Source organism: Corvus brachyrhynchos, unplaced genomic scaffold (assembly GCF_000691975.1).
Source record: "Corvus brachyrhynchos isolate BGI_N302 unplaced genomic scaffold, ASM69197v1 scaffold56, whole genome shotgun sequence".
Lineage (NCBI taxonomy): Eukaryota > Metazoa > Chordata > Aves > Passeriformes > Corvidae > Corvus > Corvus brachyrhynchos.
This window is the reverse complement of record NW_008238664.1, coordinates 280,457-299,745: the sequence shown is the minus strand read 5'-3', so window position 1 is coordinate 299,745 and position 19,289 is coordinate 280,457. Positions and strand designations below refer to the sequence as shown.

The 19,289-nt window shown below is 41.1% G+C and overlaps 1 protein-coding gene across 1 annotated transcript in view; it reads left to right on the top strand.

Annotated features, from left to right (window-relative positions):
* LOC103618194 (tyrosine 3-monooxygenase) overlaps positions 1–18,698 on the top strand; it is a 34,976-nt gene extending 16,278 nt beyond the window's left edge. The window contains exons 8-12 of the mRNA XM_008636577.2: positions 122–191; positions 1,880–1,936; positions 4,930–5,025; positions 10,304–10,437; positions 12,022–18,698. Of these exons, the coding sequence (XP_008634799.1) occupies positions 122–191; positions 1,880–1,936; positions 4,930–5,025; positions 10,304–10,437; positions 12,022–12,181 (517 nt within the window). The 3' untranslated portion in view covers positions 12,182–18,698. The remainder of the gene's footprint in view (positions 1–121; positions 192–1,879; positions 1,937–4,929; positions 5,026–10,303; positions 10,438–12,021) is intronic.
* The last annotated feature ends 591 nt before the right edge of the window (positions 18,699–19,289 follow it).

The window sequence follows — 19,289 nt, the reverse complement described above, 5'->3', positions numbered from 1 at the left end:
AGGGCCCCAGCCACTAACATCAGCTCCCTTTGGGGTCTGTTGGCTAAAGTCCTTCACGGGGAATTCATGAAGGGTAGAAAAAGGAAGCCTTTAATAAACAAGAAGGTCACTTATTTTCCAGAGACTGCTGCCATGAGTTGTTGGGTCATGTTCCCATGCTGGCTGACAAGGAGTTTGCCCAGTTCTCACAGGTAAGAACATTTTCTGCTGGCTTTTTAACCAACTGCTCTGGATAGCAGGCCAGAGGTGCCTTAAATACATGCAGCTCATCACGAAATGCAATTTTAAGACTGGATTCTGCCTGAGTCATGGCCTCCAGGCGTGGTGGGCTAGCAGTGCCCTGGGAGACATTTACTCCAAGGGAGTGGTAGCACTGCTCCCTACAGACACGGTGTGGAAGGAAGGGCAGAGCAGGCAGAGCTTGTGGGATTTCTCTGTGGGAGGGCTGTGTCAGTCTGGAGAAGGCTGTCTCTGTAGGGCTGGAGTCTGAGCTCTACTGACTGAGCTGCTCCCCTGGCTTCCTGTCCTACACCACATGAACCTACACAGCAACAGCTGCCAAGCCTCCAAGCTGGTTCTGTCTCTGGATGTACATTCTTGTCTCACATGAGACTTTAATTGTGTCCATCACTATGTCATTCATCAGAATTGTTTTTCCCTTTACAGCTCACCAGATTCTCACAGCATTGCTCACACTGGTGAGGAGGCTCCAAAAAGCAAACAGAGCTTCTTTGTACAATAAGGGGCTATTTAGTATGAGCAGTCAGTGTCAGACCCGAGTGAACTCAATAACTTCTCATAATTAAAGACTTCAGAACTATGAGTGTTCCTCAAAACCACGGCAGAGGGAAGAAGATATCTCATTGTCCAGGCTTATCAATCAGTGGCCAGTGTGGAAACTGGGAATAAGATCAGAGGGGTAACATGATGTAGGTCCCAACATGATCTCTGAAGATCTCTGAAGAAATATCTGTGAAAGAAAAGCAGTTCACCTCATATGATGTGATTTCCGGTCATATCAACTTGAATACATGCCAGTTGCCATTTTGATCATAAATATTGGTTATTATCAGAATCAGAAGAGTATTACTTTAAGTATCCTAGTCGTCTTTAATTTCTTCTGGAAGAAACCTCTTCAGTTCAATACTGCAACTTAAGACACATTAGAAATAAGAGATTATAGCAATTTCAAAGCTTTCAGTTTTCTTCTTTTCCTATCAATAACTCAGACTATACAACATGGGATAACATTCATTGAATTTTCACATTTCACTTTTTTTTTTCCCCTCAAAGTATTTTCTTAGTTGAAATTCACCCCATGAAAGCTCTTTTTTGTTCCATTCAATATGAGACGATGAATGGTGAGAATGCCCTAATTTTGTTTGTTTGTTGCATGATATGGCTCCTGGGATAGCAAAAAAGAGACATCTACAGATTCCTTTTGTGAAAATAACATTTAACAGGGAGCACAGATGAAAGTAAACAGAATCATCGCTCCACAGATCTGACCCACTCATAAGGGCTGTCAGAAAGAGTGAGGGATAGAAAGGTAATGGCAAAGATAAAACCCTTCTCATGCCTCCCTGTAAATTTTTGCCCGCGGTAGATAGTCCAGCATTAAGACAAGAGGTGGTTAATTTTACACAAAGAACACTGAGGATTAAACACTCATCTAATGCGACTCCCAGTGGTATGTAGCTGGGGGCCAGGGAGAGGTAGGCATCCTGGAAGCCATGGAAGGTCATTTTGGGTGACAAAAACAATGAATAGTTCATGCTATTCATGCTAGAAATTATGTGGCCCTCCCTTCCCCTCTTTCTCTCCCTTGGGCTGAATAATCACACTAGTGTAACACTGTCTGCTCGCTTACTTGCTTTAGGATATTGGACTGGCTTCTCTTGGATCATCTGAAGAGGAGATTGAGAAACTGGCCACAGTAAGTACAGATGGTAGTTTAATATTGGAGGCAAACCCCAAATGATTCACTGGATATCCCTTACTGTGCAGGGAAGGCTCTTTTTGTGTCTCAGATTAACTACAAAAATGGGAGCATCAGCAGGATTGTCTCTTCTCCTCCACAGGTTAGTAAAGTGCTGGAGTAGGGACTGGTGTCCCTCTGGGGGAGCCCAGAATCATGTGATTCCATCTGAGGAAATGCTTTCTCTTCTTGATTTTATAAGAAATAAAATTTCTTCTTACAAGTTTTCACAATTTCAGCCATATGATGGTCCCAACTCACTTTCCAGATTCATCTAAAAGACTAAATACCCAGTGTGATACCTATATCTTCTCCTACACAAGGTGCAGAAAACCATCAGAATTTGGTTCACCCCCTATTCATTAACCTCACCAAACAGGTGAGCACTTAAAAACAATTTGAGAGCAGGTACTGCCATTCAGTTCTGAGTCACTAGGCTGTCTACAACTGTCAAAACGATTTGTACAGCCCCTTACTGCCATCTAAACTTATTATGAAAGTCATCTGGAGGCCAGGTGACTTTTTTTTTTTCTGATAATTGAAGCCATTTACCAGTCCTGATGATTTTTTCAGGGGAGGAGAAGAGTCTTACCCTTACCCAGCTGTGTGAGACTCATTTAGTACAGGTAGTGAATGACAGGAGAATGTCACTCCTGAAATTCCTTACCCAGTCCACAGTCCCACTCAGGAAGGAGATTGTGGCTCACCTAAAATCCATCTGCAGATATCCATCCTTGGGTTAGGATTAAGTAACGCTACCATTATTTTTGAAGTTTGGAGGGCAAAAGGTACGAGTGCTGAATTCTTTGTAACATCATCCAGATCCTGGGCTAGTGATGGGAGGAGACTATGACAGTGGCAGTCCACATTTCCTCTTCCACTGTCTGGGTCTAGAGAGGTTAGAGTGAGATTAAGATCCATGCCTTTGCTAGGGTGAAAAAATTCTAAGTCCTAGAGAGCCATTTTGCATCATTCCCCAGGTCTTGGTGAAATTGGGTTAAGGCCCATGGCTTATAAAGCATTCCTCTGCAAGCACCTCTTCCTGATTCTGAACTGAGTAGGACTAGAAAAGAGATAGGGTTAAGATTAGAAGAATAATGGGTCTTGTGTCTGAAACTTTCATAGTGTCATCCAGGGTTTGGCCATGTAGAATAAGGGCACCTTTTTGAAAGGGCTACCTGTGGTTCAGGGACTGTGAGAATAAAATTTTATAAGTGCCATCAAGTATTCTGAACAGTAAACCTATTCTGGATTAACATCTCAGTATTAAAACGTTTAAAATTTATATACCTAATCAAGACTTACTGTTTGAGTTCCTTTTCTAGAAAGTGAAGATAGAGAGGAACTTGAAGTGTATATATTATCCTGACATGAAAGTCTAACATGAATTCCATCATTATCTCTGGAAGTTCCTGTCATTCCCTGTTCTTTATAAAGAGAATGTTAGCAATTAGTTTAGAAGTTTCTTTAAAGAATCTCAAAATTGTTTGTTGCTATGGTCTACAACATTTGTAAGACAAATTTTGAAATGCCATTATTTCATTCAGGCCCGTGACTTCTCTAAGCAGGTGGATCCATGCACCAGAGATGGGAAACTGCCAGTGTCCTTGTCATCCAGAGTGCCACTAATACATTTTTTGTACTCTGTTAAAACAGTGAGAGCTTGAAGGAACCTCACTAACCAAAAGCCAAATACAGGATATCTTAAGAAGCACTAAAAAAATTCCTCCTCCTCCCATGTCTCATTCTGCGGCCAAAAAAGCCTCCTGCACAATGAGGAGATACTCAAAAGACTTTTCACTGTCAAATAATAAGAATCAAGATCATTAACAGAATATAAATGCTGAATTATTTGCTGAACTGTAGAGAAAGCAACTCAGGATCCTGCAAAAAGAAAGATCCTGGCCTGTTGTTTCTTCAGTGATAAATTTGAAGGCTAAAACCAAGTCATCAGAATGAAAAGGTGTATGAGAGAGGGTGGGAGAAAGAAAGAGAATGTATGAAAGAGGCAGAATAGACAGAATAATACAGAGCTTCACACTGTTTTACAAATTGTCTGCAGTTCTTTAAGCAGGGTCCTGAAACACCATACTCGTGAAGCCAAGCTCTCCTGCTGTGTCTGAGGCAGCAAAGTGCTCTCTGTCTCTAAAGGAACCTTGAAGAGTTGTGGCATGAAACCATATTCTGGAAATGCTTCATTTACCATGTTTTCCCTTTGCACAATGCCTATCCAGCTTCTCAGGGCATCAGGCTGCGTCCAGAACTGGTTCTCCAATGTCCATTTCCTTGGAGTTTTTGATAAGGGAAGGACTAAAAGTTTGGCAGAGCCAAGAGTTGCTTTCATCCCACTACTGTCCAGCAGGCAAAGGAATTATGGTGTTAAGTATGCTTTATCACAAGAAAAGCCCAGAGAAATGTATCATTATTTTCTTCTGGAGCATGACTAAGATATAACTGGCACAATATGGAAAAAAGCATTCTTCAATTCTTCTGAATGAGATCACATGGACAAAGAAGGAGGGAAACTCTCCTTTCAAGTACCTTTCCAAAGGTCTTAAACCCTCTGTCAGGATCTACCTGTCCTTCTGGGGACTGTGGGTGGAAATCTGTCAGCTTCCACTGGCTATGAAGAGGCTCAGGGCTAAGAGGTTGCAGGGTAATTTGTAACATCTTCCAAAGAAAGAAAAGGATATGACTTTATCTACCCATGTATTGTCATTCAAAATTTTTAACTTTCTTTTTTTGAGTGGGACAGCAAGTTTTTAAAAAATACATGTTATATTTAGTGTGTGTTATATGTTGAGGGGGAAAAAAAAATTTCTTAAAATATGCAACTATAAAATTTGAAGACACAAAGATATTAAGGAATGAAGATAAAAGAAAATTAAAGGAAAGATGAGAAGCTTAAAAGCCTTTTCAGACTGTTTTTCACAAGTTGTTCTTATTCCCAGCTTTATTGGTTCACTGTGGAGTTTGGCCTCTGCAAGCAAAACGGATTGATCAAAGCTTACGGGGCAGGACTGCTTTCATCCTATGGGGAGCTGATGGTATGTGTCAAATACATAGTATAGAAAGATTTCTATAATCCAGTTTCCTGAACTCTGGTAAAAGCAAACTATGTTTTTCTACAAAAAATCAATATGATTTGAAATTCAGGTTTTTCTTTCACAAAGAAATTAATTCTCCCTTCCCAGAAGTTACTGAGTAGGGAAAAATACTGTGGTATTCTACCTGTCTTCCATCTAAAGAGATGAAATGCAATGAAAGCAACCATCCTATAAAATATTAGATTTGTTTCTTCCTGCTCCTGCCAGTAGTAATGCAGCTGACTTTGACATAAAACTCACGTTCCCTTCTGAATTACTCACTAGAGGGCAATATTATGCCTATTATGAGCTTGGCTTTTTTGTCCATGCCATTGACATTCACACACATATGAACTGGAAATGCACTGACTGATTGGACCAAATGAAGTGCAAAGAAACTGGAGATAGCATGGACACTGACAAAAAGAAAATGCTTTAGTATTTTTCATTCCTAAACAAATTTCAAAATTAATTTCAGCTCTAGTTTTACATAGATCAAAGTCTGTGTGCACAGGTTTCATACTGCCTTGCTCAGTTAAATTAACTGTAGAAAGAGGACTTGTATACATTTTTTCAGAAAGCTTATGGATTTCCCCTCCTTTGACCAAACAGCTGATAGGAGAGATATTAATTTCTCCTTAGTTTTGAAGAACACTGAAGCAGTTGATCACTTTTTAATTGCAAAAACCCTAAGCTGTTATCAGTAGGGCTCAAAGGCTTCAAGCTGTGCAGATACTGGATGATTTTTTTTAGTTGGTAAGAGCCAAAGGAAAATAAATACCACTCTTTTCAAGCATTTTTATGAACCAGAAACCTTTTTCTCTTTTTTCATGGGAGATATATTTTAAGCTTAATACATAAATTCAGCAGCCTAACAGCCAGATACATGATACATTCACATGGAATTGTGGCTGAATTAGCATAGCTTGGACTCCCAGAACTGGAGATGGTTGGGTTGTTATGACAGTAAACATTTTACAAAACTCTCCCAATGGCGTACAGGTCAACCCACTTCCCAGTCAATTGACAGGAGGAAAAAACAACATTTTGATGTATCTCAAGACATTTCAAGTAGGAGTCCCCACAGAAGAGCAGCTGAAATTAACACAAAGAAAGGGGAACCGTCCCAGACATCAACCTTAATTCTACCACTTGCTGAGTTCAGCACTGTTTTTCCTCATGACACTTGCAATTTGAAGATTTTTGTGAGGAAAATCTGTGGAGAGCTTTCTCTCTTGATAAGCTGAAAGATCTGCTTGTTCATTAGCCCTCTAGAGGAACAGACGTGACTTCCTTTCTACATAGAAGCCTGAGCTTGGCCTGACTGCTCATCAACTTCAGCAGAAGCGTGCTTACACTATGTACTGCTGAAGCTCCTGTTTATCTGGTAATCCTTCAGTACTTGCTATATTCACAGACAACAAACAGAAAATAGAAACTTGCTTTTATTTACCCAGTAAAATCAGAAATGTCCAATCAAAGCACAATTCAAGGCAATGTTTATTCTACTCTGCCTGGCTTAATACTTTATGGTTTTAAATCAAAGTCATGTACATGTTAAACAGGGTACTAAAGAGCAGAGGTAATGATATTGATGGCATTTATGTAGCTTTCATAGCAATATGCATGACAAAATCTATCTGCATGTGGTTACCTCCTTTTTCTGTTTAAGTTTGACTCAAAAGAAGGTAAAGATCTCATCAGAAATGCTCCGCTTTGGTGTCTGGAGTCAAATGCACCAGCCTTGTGCTCTCTCTCCTCTATTTCCACCCTTTTCTTCCCCAGACACCAATAAGCTCTTCTGCTTTTGCTTAAAACTGCAGGTGAGGACTGCTTGTGCACAAAACCGTGTGATATAGAACATGAAAGCACAACTGCATCTCAAACTCCCTACCTCTGAAGCTGACAATGGAAGTCCTAACTGTCCTTGAGCTGATAAATGGCAGTTTTTTGTTGCTTTTATCACTGGTAGTTGTTGGGTAAAGCTACTGGATAAACTTTTGATAGAGATGGGTCTACCTGTGTCTTCATCTATCATATTACTGAAAATGCATGCAGGGATGATAGCATTTGTATTTAACAGGTAATGAATAAGGATTATCCCCCTTGCAGCATGTCCCTCTCATAAATAACACCTAAATCTGAAGATGGGCAAGCAGTTAACCAGCAATGTCTCTAATGCACCCTGCACAATCCCTTTGTGAGCTCTGCAAGTTCCTCACTGTGCACCTTCCGGGACAATGGCTTAGTGGTTCTGTGCGTTCCACCTCGAGCTCCTGAAACTTGTTGTACACAAGATAATAATACACATGAACTTAAGTGCTGAAATTTCCTTCTTTAGCTGATTTCATCTCGTAGATTTTTATTATATAGAAATTTTTCCATTTATTCATTCTAGTCTGCCTGAGCATCTGATTCTAAGTCCAGTACAGACACTGGCAGTGGGAGTAAAGCAGTGAGGTCCAATGCCTAAGCACCTGCTAGCAAATTGCAAACGTGTACCAACTGCTTCTTTTACAGCTGAAGAGAGAAGATATGTGTAGTGCAGTACCTATTTCACAGGAGGGATTTTTTTAGAAGTAAAGCAGTGTCTAGACAGATCTGTTAGAGAAGATGAAGATTGGAAGATAGTGAGGCTCGTGATAGACTTCATTTTATTGCTCTAGATAAGTTTAGTTGCTGCTTGTCAGAAAGCCATAATCCAACCTAATAATTATCTGCCAGTCTTCTCAGTGGGCCCAGACACAGACTTCTGCATGGAGGTCCCAGACTTGATTCCCTATCATTTAGCTGATCAACTTATTTGGCAGAGGCGATGAAGTTTTGGCACTTTGTTGGCAGTGAATATAGCAAGTACTGTAGGATTCGCACTGCAGTTCGTGTGTTGAAGGAGACACACTGCAGCAGTCTGTGCAAGGGAGGGGTTTCCTTGTCCCTGAAGGCTTCTAGGCCAGGAATAGCAGAATGATTCAGTCACCAAGGAGGGAATAAGGGCATGAGTTACTACGGTTAGATGGTTGGCTACAAGAAGATAACAACTAACCAGCGGGAGAGGGCAACCAGCTCATGTTATATGAGAGCTTAGCATCAGCAAGAAGCCTGGGAACATCCCTGAACTGCAGCCTGGACTGACTCTCTGTGGGTGTGTGACTGTAACCAAGGGAACCACATCCTGACTGTGAAATCTTCAAAACATTTCCCTTTCCTCCACAGCACCCACTCTTACCAGTTCGAACTCAGCTTCAGGTAGATACTTTCTCTGGATGAGTTGGTCCTGCCCAAACTCAGGGCCTCCTAATTTGGGGGAAAGGCAGAAGATGAGAGGTAGAGCTAGACACTCTCTGCATGAGTCTTGCACTTGAATCCCTGTTATCTAATGAAGCATTTAGTAACAGCAGCTAGGTATCAGAAGGATAACCATCCCTGAGTCTAAACGGAGCAGTTGTAATGGGTCTGACTGCTGGCCAAACTTGCCTCCTCTGAACTGTAAGAATTCCTCCCCAACAGCTCTCAGCATTGCACTATTTATTTCACTATATTCTGTCAGCTGTTCTACATTATCCAAAATGCTTCTTCTGTTAACACTCACATGGACTCTGTCCTACATACTGTAAAATCTTATGGCTCATACCACACTTCTGGCAACACTCAGTGCTACATATGCTTTTCTTGCAGCACAACCAGTACTTAACTTGTAGAGGCCTTTAAGGCCATCCGGTTTCGAGCTGAACTTCCACTGAAATCAATGGGATTTCAGTTCTGCTTCAACACTGACAGTACAGTGGGACCCCTGTCAGGTTTTGAGTTACTGAAATCTTTTCCCTTTAGTTCCCCAGAGCTTCTAAGATTCTAAGAGCAGCCTCATGTTTGTGTATACCAACCATCTTAGATTGTATGAGTGCTATCCAAGGTTTATTCTTCAATTACACACTGCAAATTAAGAGCAAGAAAAACACCATCTTTTATTTATTCTTGGGGGTTTTTTGGGCTTTGTGTTTTTTTAGGTTTTTTTTTTTTTTTAAAGCCTGGTATTTATTTCTGCACCAGTTCAGTGAAATGTCTAAATATGTGCTTAGGAGTACTGTCTGAATTTTTCCAGCTAGCAGATTGAACTAAAAGTCTTGTGCAGCATCTTACCAGTTATTTACAAGTAGTACCCTGGGAGTTGAAATTTGGATTATAAAATGGTGAAGGGAGCCTTCTGAAGACTGGGGAAGAAGAGAGAAAGGCAAAGAGGCAGATGTCAGAGAAGGGTGGGTACTAAAAGACTGTCCCCAGGTGGGTGGGACCCACTGTCCAGTCGGAAGGTGGAAAAAAAGGTCTCAGCATTGATGGGATGAGTTGCCTTTTTCCTTTTGGTTTGTACCCAGGACACTTCACCAACCTGGCCAGCTGGAGGCCAGTCAGCTTTTAGGCACATCTGTGGTGCAGCTCAAATGTCACTGGGGCTGAGCTAGGTTTAAAGTTCATCACTTGGGTTTCACGGGCAGACAAGGTGTTTGGGAACTCACTTTAAGCCTAAGCAGAGCTGCCTTCCCAGGACTCTGTGCAGGTGGCTGGTTTAAAAGGCATTTCCAGTAAATATAAACAAACGGTACAGAGATACCTATGGACTGCACTGTGGACAGAAGTGGCTTCCATAAGCCTCCTGTTGGCTTGGGGAGACAATGTACAAGAACTTGAGAAGAACATATAGAAGAACCTCTGTGGGTCCAAAAATATATCTTGGATTTCGGGGAAGATTTTAGGCTTCTATACTGGCCTGGAAGCTGTGCATTAAATACCAGACACATTCTGTCATCTGTTCTTCAGTGCACCAGGAACTGTGAAATTTGTGACACGGGCTAGGGGACTTTAAAGTAATGCTGGATAGGACTGCAAATATTCTACAATGCTATTCGAAAAGTAGCAGCATGATATTATTTTTTTCTTCTAGATATTTGTATTTTGGGGGGTGCCATAGACCTTCCCCTCCCTGTCTGAGAACATGGCTATGCTATCCAATTTTACATCATGCTAAACATATATTTCTTTTTTTTCTTTTTTTTTCCCCCCTCTTAAAAAATATTTATTATTTGGTTTATTAACTGCTAATTATGAAAACCAGCTTTGACCTATGAAAGTACAGGACTTTATATTGCCTCTAACTATTCCCTAGAGAGAATTTCACAGACCAGCAGGGACTAATTCTTTCTCTATTCATTCACCTGCTCTAACCTGTGTTGCTGCTGCTACAAAGTATGCCTTGTCAAACGAGCCAGAGTACAAGCCTTTTGATCCAGAAGTGACTGCAGTTCACCCCTATCAGGATCAAGCCTTCCAGCCTGTCTATTTCATAGCAGAAAATTTGGAAGATGCCAAAGTCAAGCTTCAGTAAGTAAAGTGTTTGTGGGTGTTTTCATTGAGGGGGGCACACTGGGTTGATTCTTAATCTCAAATACATCTACTACTTTTGCAACAACCATGTCAGGCTATCTCATTGCATCTGCATAGTGGCTTTTGTACAACAAAGTTGAGCATGAGCTTGTTTATCTCAGAAAAGGTTCATAGGAATTCAGAATTATATTCTGCTATGCTGTGCTCCATGCTTCATCTTAACAATGCTTCATTTTAGCAGCTTCTGAAGTAAATTCTGTAACTGAACTGCAAGAGTGCAATCCCACCCTATGTGCTAGTCCATACAAACAGGAGGTCGTGAAGAGTTGATTTACCCAGGGTCACATGGAAATTTTATAGCAGTCTCTGGAATTAACATGGATCAGCAGGGGGTTTAAAAACAAGATTGCCTTTCTCCTCTGATTATATCTGCACAAGAATGCAGAATCGGCATTCACAGGCAATCTAATTTCAACAAAGTAGCTGTCTGCAACCTAGATAACATTATTTCAAATTAGCTTGAGGTGTTTCTAAACACATTTCCTTAACTGTGATGTTGTGCAGTAAGGATGGATGGTTTTTTCTTTTTCTTTGTGTTTTTAAGTAAGCAGGGTTTAAATTCTGGCCTTCATCTCCAACAGTTAGAACAACAGGACCAATTCTGGCTGGAGGCAGTATGTTGGTTGTGGAGCTACTGGGGAGCATGTAGGAGCTGAAATGAGGAATTTATTAGAGGAAGAGAACCTGAGCCAGACTTCTTCCCTACTCTCTCTCCCTCTTCCCCAGAAGCACTGTTTGCTGGGGCTATAGACATTGCTAATTAGGCTCCTCATCTTAAATCTGAATGTTCACATTGAATTTTAAGTATGTGTAAAAACGTGGGTGAGTACTCACTGGTAGAAGAGAGAGGACTTGCAGAGTATTTGACTCAGGCAAACCTGAAAAGAACGTATGAGGACAAGGAATACACCACTCTCAGACATGAAGCTTTTTCATACATTTTTTTCAAGGCAGTTGCACAGCCAAGGCTGCTCAAAATGACTGAAGGCACAAGAATCTGTCAGCACAGAAAACATAAGGCAACATCAGCACAGGGGGTTCCTACCAGCATGTACTTAATGGAAATATTGTCAAAAAATGGCAAGCAATCATGGTTTTTTCTTTTAATAGAGACAGAAAAATAGCCCAGGATGCCTAGTATCAACAGGTTTTTAGAAAATTACACAGAAAGAGCTGCTCCAGGTTATTTCTTGGAAGTGAAGGCGGCAGACATGCTGTGCTCCTGCATTCCTCAGCTTGTGGTTGTAATAACTCTGAATTGTGTGAACGCGGAGCTGTGAGAGCGCAGATGGGTTTAAGCCAGCCAGGCTGAGATGAGGCACTGCAGATCTTTGGGGCTGCATGTGGCTGTGGGCAGGATGTACTGCACCAGGCAAAGCTCAGGAGATGCAGTGAGGAGGTGTCACAGCAGCCTCGGCTCCCCAGTAAGGCCATGACTACAAACTGAGAAATTAGGTCCTGCAGGTTTTGCACTTAAGGAAATGCCTCTTGCACTAGAAGCTCTGTCCTGTCTCCCCACAGGAACTACACAATGAAGATCAAGAAGCCTTTTGCTCTGCACTATGACCCCTTCACCAGCCGCATAGAGGTTCTGAACACACCACAGAAAGTCAAGAGGGCACTCCACCAGATTAAAGAGGAACTGAAAAACCTCTGCTTGTCCCTTGAAAACCTCTCTTAAAACCGCAGCAATACATCTCACCTGTCACTGAGATACTTGTAGGTGGTGCTAGCTCTTGAAGGTTTAGTGATGAAGAGGTACTCACAGGCAGAAATCTTAAATGCACAAACCAGCTCAGTTCAGATAATCTTTTCACTATATTTTAGGCTGCTGACTTAGACAAAATAATGGGCTCCTGCTTAGAATGTTTCAACAACAAACAAGATCAGCTTACTCCAATTTTTGGTAGGTGATATGAGCTACATCTGTTTGTAGTGTTACGGGACTCTTACAGGTTTTTTTCCTTCCCCTGCCACCTTTTCAAGTTATCTGTCACAAAATAGCAGGGTAACTTTCCATCCCCACAGTGTTTTACTTGCTGCCTTAATGACGTGATCACAACCTCTTAGGCTGGCTAGCTGCCTACAGTCAGCAGTCCTTGCAGCTAACTCCTTTCTGCTAGCAATTAGCATCAGCTATTGCCCACACACTATGAACGGTCCCCTTAAAATATGCAAATAGAAGAGCTTGTAAGAGCAGCACTTCTGCTCACTATTTAAGTACTCATCTCATTCAGTAGCCTGCAAATATGACAAAATAATTTCTTGTCACACTTAAGATCACAGAATAGTTGTATCTTGATTAAAAAGAAGGCAGAAAATAAAAGGCTCAAGATGCTCTGGCTCTGTCACATACAAGGATGCTTACTTTGAATGGGAAATTTAAATTTTGGGAAGGAAATTCTTGTGTAAGGAAAGATTTGCAAAGAGGCCTTTAGCAAATAGGCTTGCATTGCTTTTTTCATGGCATTCAGATTCTCCTGGATACCTTTAGAAATCTTTGCTTCTTATTAGTATCATGATGACTGTAGTAATAATCAAAAGGCCAAATCTATGGAACACCTAGTGGAAAACCTAAGATCAGCCACTAGCAGCTGTATAGCGTTGCTATGGAAAAAATATCTGATATGTTCTCCAACCCATCTTGTCTCCCCCTCCAACCCCTCTCTGAGATGTGCCTGAAATTTATTTATACTCCACAGGTCTTGTTTCCCAGAATCAGTCTCCTCTTCCAGACTTCCATGCTGTTCATATCCCCTTCCTTCCTCTACTGTGCACAAATAGAGGGTAGTTCAGGAAAAGAAGATGATGCCCAAGACCAGAAGGGGTCCCTCTGCTCTTAGCAGCAGTGCGAGCCCATGGGGTCAATGCAGGTTACAGGCATGGCATAAGCAGGGAAAATGTGGATCTCATGGCCCAGGCTGGGTGATAGTTATCCACAAATGTAAGGTAGATTTATCCCGTGCCGCTTGGAAGCTCTGTTTATTTATTCAAAATTGTGTTTAGCATGTGGCTGCCTTGTCCACTGCTACCCACTAGCTGCCAGTGTACAGGGTCTGAGCTCTGAGGAAAGTGTGAGGTGGTTTGGCTCTTGATGGAAAAGGAGTTATGGGAAAAGGACTCACCAACTCTGCCTGAGCTGCTCACTGTGGGATAGGAAAATGTACACAGTCACCACAGAGAAAGCCACAGGCTGTTATTTCATACAGCCCTTATCTCACTGTAATTTTTCCACTTGTCAGGCTCTATAGAAACTGTCTTATTGAAAGTCAAAAGAATGCTGTCTCTTAAACCTTCATGTCTACAGCACTTCAGAAAATTTTCCCATGGGCAGTAATATTCAGGATCTGGGGACCTGCTGCAACTGCTCCATTTTATTAAAATGTGGTGATGCCTGAAAAATTTGGAAGTATCTTGGCAAAAGTGGCTGTGAGACCCCCTTCCTCTCAACAGCAGGAACATTCCAAGCTCCTTTTTTATTTTAATTTTTTAAAAAATTCTACTCCAGGAGAACACTTGCATATCATAAGCCCTGTTTTGCTAGAAATTCAGCCAGAGACAGAGCTGAAGTGAGTTCCTTTGCTTCCAGTATATTTCTGCTGTGATGGAGGATGATCTCTCAGCATGCTTTTATGGGTTTAATTCTACTTATCCTGCTCATAAACACACACACACAAATACCATTCCTCCTCAGAGCAATTTGTTTCCTTACATATTGTAATAATTTATCTGTCTGCTTCCTGCCAATTGGTGCATAGGCAAAAATATTTGATAGCTCACAACAGATTGTTTTCAGAAGTATTATTTTCATCAATCAGTTCTTTTACGGTGCAAATTGAATCATGTGCTCCAATTCTGTGTGTTTTCCTTTTCTTTCTTTTTAAGTGGAAGATAACACCAGAGCGGAAGAGCTATCAAAATATTTTCTATAGACGGACTCTCTGGGCCATAGGGTCTTTTTCAAGTATTCCCTCTGAAATGGTTGAATGTGGAATTTAGACTTGAGTTTGGCTATTACTCAGAACAGACCTATATTTGGAAGAAATCAGAGACCTGATGGATTTGTTTTGCCCAAGGCCTCACACTTTCTTTGGAGGGACTCCAGGCCCGCCCACACACCCTTGTCTTTTCCAGTTCCTGTAGCAAGGAGAGAAAAAGAAACCATTTTGGAGCCAGATTCTCCCACCCTTACACATGCTGAGTAGTACCCAGCCTCTCAAGCAATCTCAAGCAACAGCTCTGAGCCTGTTTAAGGTGCTGCACATAGGCAATAAGAGCAAGATTATCAAAACCACAGTGGGTGTACTTTCTTTTTCCTTGTCTTAGTGATAGTCAGCTGGCATACATGGCTAGGGTAGGCTGCAGTGAAACTTGGTGAAGCTACAAAAGTAATGGATTTGGCTACCTGAACTTTTAAGGTGTGTAGATATTTTTCCAAAGGAGGTAAATCTTCCCTCCTTACTCAGGCAGAACCTACCCCAGGCTAGCCATGTTTGATGCTCCCCTCTGAAAAGGTCCACATTCTTTTCTTTTGATTCAGTGTAGTGACAAAACAAAAGCCTTCAGGGTTACATCCTTATGAGTTACACTGGTCATTCTGCTCTTCCAATAGTCATTCTTTCATTTCCTCACAGAAGCCAACAAATACCTCATCCTCCTGTCAGTCTAAGGCAGCAGTGATGGGAAAGGCAGCAATGGGGCCTCCCAATTAAAATAATGGCACAGAGGAAAAAGCACCAACCAGTAAAAATATGCCTTTTTGTCAGTTTGCATTTCAGCAGTTTCATATTAATCTTGCACAAGAAGGTTCCAAAGCCAAGTAAAACACATCTTGTGACTTGAAACTGAACTGATGAACTCCCCATGGGCCCTTTGCTTATCCCGATAAACTTATTTTTCCTAGATGGAGTGCATTTAGAACAAAATAGTGTATGTTATTAAATCTGTATTTTGCTGTTCTGTTATAGATGGGAGGGTTAGTAAATTCAGTTTGTGGGTTTGGGTTTGTTTTGTTTTTTGGCTAACCAAGTCTGTCCTCTACCAATTTTGGTCCACCTTCAAGCCTCCAGCTGCTTCACTGCTTCCCTGCAGATTTGCTAGGGATGCCAAGGGTACCACTGTGTAAGGAGAATACACAGTTATGCAATTTGGGGAATTTGGCAGGACAGGAAGAGGAAATTTAGGCTGGCCTCCCACCCACTCCCATGAGAAATAGTATTGTATTACAAGGCAGAGCTGTCATCCTCAGAAAGACCTTCTCCATCACTTCCCTCTGGTTCCCTTAACATTTTGATCTTTGTACTACCTGGTGAATATAAACCTTTCTTAACCCCTTCAAGAAAGGCTGGGGTGGGGGTGAGGGGAAGGAGGGGTGAGCAGAGAAAGAAAAAAAAAAAAAGAAAAAAGAAAATGACCTTCCAAGAAGGGAAACTTCATTACCCTCAGTCTTCTTTATCTCTGCTGATCCATGAAGAAAGAAGAAAGCATATCAAGCTTCCATGGAATAGATAGTGTATTCCCAAAGAAACCTGCATTGTATTCTTCCAGTGTGTACAATCCACACATGAAGATCTCCTTATGCCCATGACTGAAATGCCATCATTCCCCAAGTAAATCACGACCACTAATTAACCGTGCACAGAAGTGTTACACGACTTCTTGAGTCAGGAAGTGAAGCTACCAGGAAAAACCCTGCAGCAGCTTTGCCTTCCGCACCTACTGCAAAAACAGAAGGTTCTCTGGAGTCTGCTTCCGTACATATCCTACAGTATGGAGAAATTCCAGTTGGCATAGAAGCAGAGGGGTATATACACACATCCCCAGTAATCTCACCCACCCCTAATCAGGAGTTTATACGTGGGCTTTGAGATTTAGTCAGAACACATTACTTCGCAGCATTCTTCAGCTGGCACATGATCAGAAGCTGGCAGAAAGGGTTATTGGCTGTATCATATTAAATATACATTAGGTTTGGGTAAAGCTGGTGGCTGAGGCCCAAAGTGAAAGCAAATCTCTGGCACCCTCTGCCACCACACATATTCCCCAGGGGAAAGAAAGACAGACTGGAAAAGAAGCAGAAAGGCTGACAACTGGCGGAGCAAAGGGATGAGGAACAGAAAGGACCAGTAGATACGCCTGAAACATGCTTGCTTTGCATATGCTGCTTCATTATATTAGAGAAACATTTCTGTCTGAACGGGAGCTTTTTAGCATAAATGAGGAAATTTTGTACCTGTGAGAGTGTGGAGGAGTCAAGGTCACTTAAGACTTTTTAACCATGCCTGAGGAGTGTTAGCTTTATCTAAGGCATTTACTTTCGACATGGGATACAAAAGCTGGAGAGCAGAAAGAGGTCTTTAGAAAAGAGTTGTGGTGTGTAGAAACAACACACCAGAGAAGGGCAAAAAGTCTTGTGAAGGGTTTAGAAAATGTCTTATGAGTAACAGCTGAGGGAGATGGGTTTGTTTAGTCTCAAGAATAAGAGTTTTGGGGGACCTTGTCACTCTCTACAACTCCCTGGAAGGAGGGTGTAGGGAGGGAGGGTCAGTCTCTTCTGCTGTACCTGCAGTGAGAGGACAAGAGGAAGTGGCCTTCATCTGAGACAGGGGAGATTCAGGTGAGATATCTGAAAAATTTGTTCCCTGCTAGGGTGGTCAGGCATTGGAATAGGTTGCCCAGGAAGGTGATGGAGTTACCATTCCTGGAGGTGGTCAAGAGGTATCTGGATCTGGCACTAGGGGACGTGGTTTAATCATTCAGGAGTTACAATGGTAGTTCTGGGTGGACAGTGGGACTGGATGATCCTGAAGGTCTCTTCCAACCTTGACAATTCTGTGATTCTACAATTCTGTGAAAGATGAAGGTGACAAGGCCTTACTGCCTTGCAAGACAGAGTAGTCCTAAATTTTAAGTGAAGGCTGCCTTCGGAAGGAAAAGTGAGCAGCTGGCCAAGCACTGCCCTCTCAGCAGAAGACTGTAAAATTATTGTTTCTATAACTATATGCTAGGTGCTGTCTTTTACCCTGTTTAACTATTTTGTCAAGAGCTTTCTTATTTCCATTAGTTTAAAATATTATTTATCGATCCTTTTGATTTGTGCTTGCAAATGGGGAAAACCAGCTCTTTGAACACAAGAAAGTTCAAGATTATTTTCCCAGGGTTTTGGGTGGAACTTGACCAACACATGGACACTCTTAAACTTAAACCTGGCCCTTGATGAAGGCAATTAAGACCTGGCAAAATGGTTACACTTGGGTAAAGAAAGTGACAGCTACCCTCTGATGTATCCAAAACAAATCTCTGCTCCCATCCATAACCAGTGGTGCTAATCTTCAAGGTACGTCTTTCACAACATTAACCGTGATAGATTTAAACATAAACATCTAAATATAAACCATAGCAGCTAACACTTGTCAGGTACAGTACAGGTACAGTAACTAGAAGAATCCTGCTTAATAAAAATTTGGATACCATTTACTGTGATGTGGTCTATTTCAGCTGTTGCTGAAGTTGTAGAGTTCAGGCATGGTGTGCAATAAAACTGGTTTTAGTGAAGCCAGTTTGACTGATCTGACTTGCAGACTCAGAATCAACAGCTAAATTTCTGTTGAGTAGGCTAATGGCTACAATGTGGAAGTAAAAATAAAGGATCCATTTACAGTCATACCACTGTGCATCATTTAGTACTTTCCTCTTATATTTACTGACAGAGAAAAAAAACCCCCACTGTTAGTATTATTCAATATTTCTTGAAGTGGTAGACTGGCACACTTTGGATACTCTGATATAAATAGACAATTAAAATGAATTAATAGAAGGAAAATATCTATTAATCTATTAATTAACAAATGCTGTCTTTCAATAACATCTCACAAGATGACAGAGATGATCAACATTGTGTTTTGTACAAGTCTGTTAGGAGCAGCCTCAATAGAACCTGTAAAATAAAAAAAAATTTTAAAAAGTTATTTAAAAAAAAAAAAGGAAAGAAAAAGAAAAAAGGGAAAAAAGGCCTGTTTTTAAGTATTTCCTGAATGAATCCCAAAACTGATGGGTTAGAAATGGAATGTGTGCTGGATGATGATATGAATTTTGTTGTGTTTAATTCTTGTACTTCAGACATTTCAATTTGGTTCTGACTCTTGAATTAGTTCATATTTCTTGGTTTAAATCTGAGCAAATAAAATGATATAACTTGATTGCTGTGTCTAGTGTCCTACAAAGGCAAACTTTGCAACTGAATCTGAGGTTTAGCCCCTTCGTGAAATACTGTGTGAGCTGCAGGGAGGTTGAGGAGGATGGAGTGTTGTAAATGAAATGTGCTAGCCACTGTTGCTTAGTAACTTTCCTCCAATTATAATCTTTATCCCTGGTCAGGAAACAAATTAAAGGTTACCAGAGGGGGTTTTCTGTTACAAATGTATCATCCAATATTGCTATCATGTGCATACACACTTTGGGAATAATTCCACGCCATCACTAATGAGGTACTGGCTTTCTGATGATATTGCCTGTCTGTGGTATGGGCAAGCCATACAAGAACAATTTCTCTGTACTTTGTGATACATCATTAGTTTCTGTATTGCTATATTACTCGGTTAAATGGAGCTAAAGATAGATTTAAAAAAAAAAATTGCATGGAGAAAATTGATTTCCGACTGCCTTGACATCTCTATTTGTCCAAGAGCCAGACTGAAAACGTGAAGCAAAGAAGCAATGATGTCATTATACAGAAACCTAGAGAACACATCACTCTTTACTACTTAAATGGAAAAGATGGGCTGTATGAA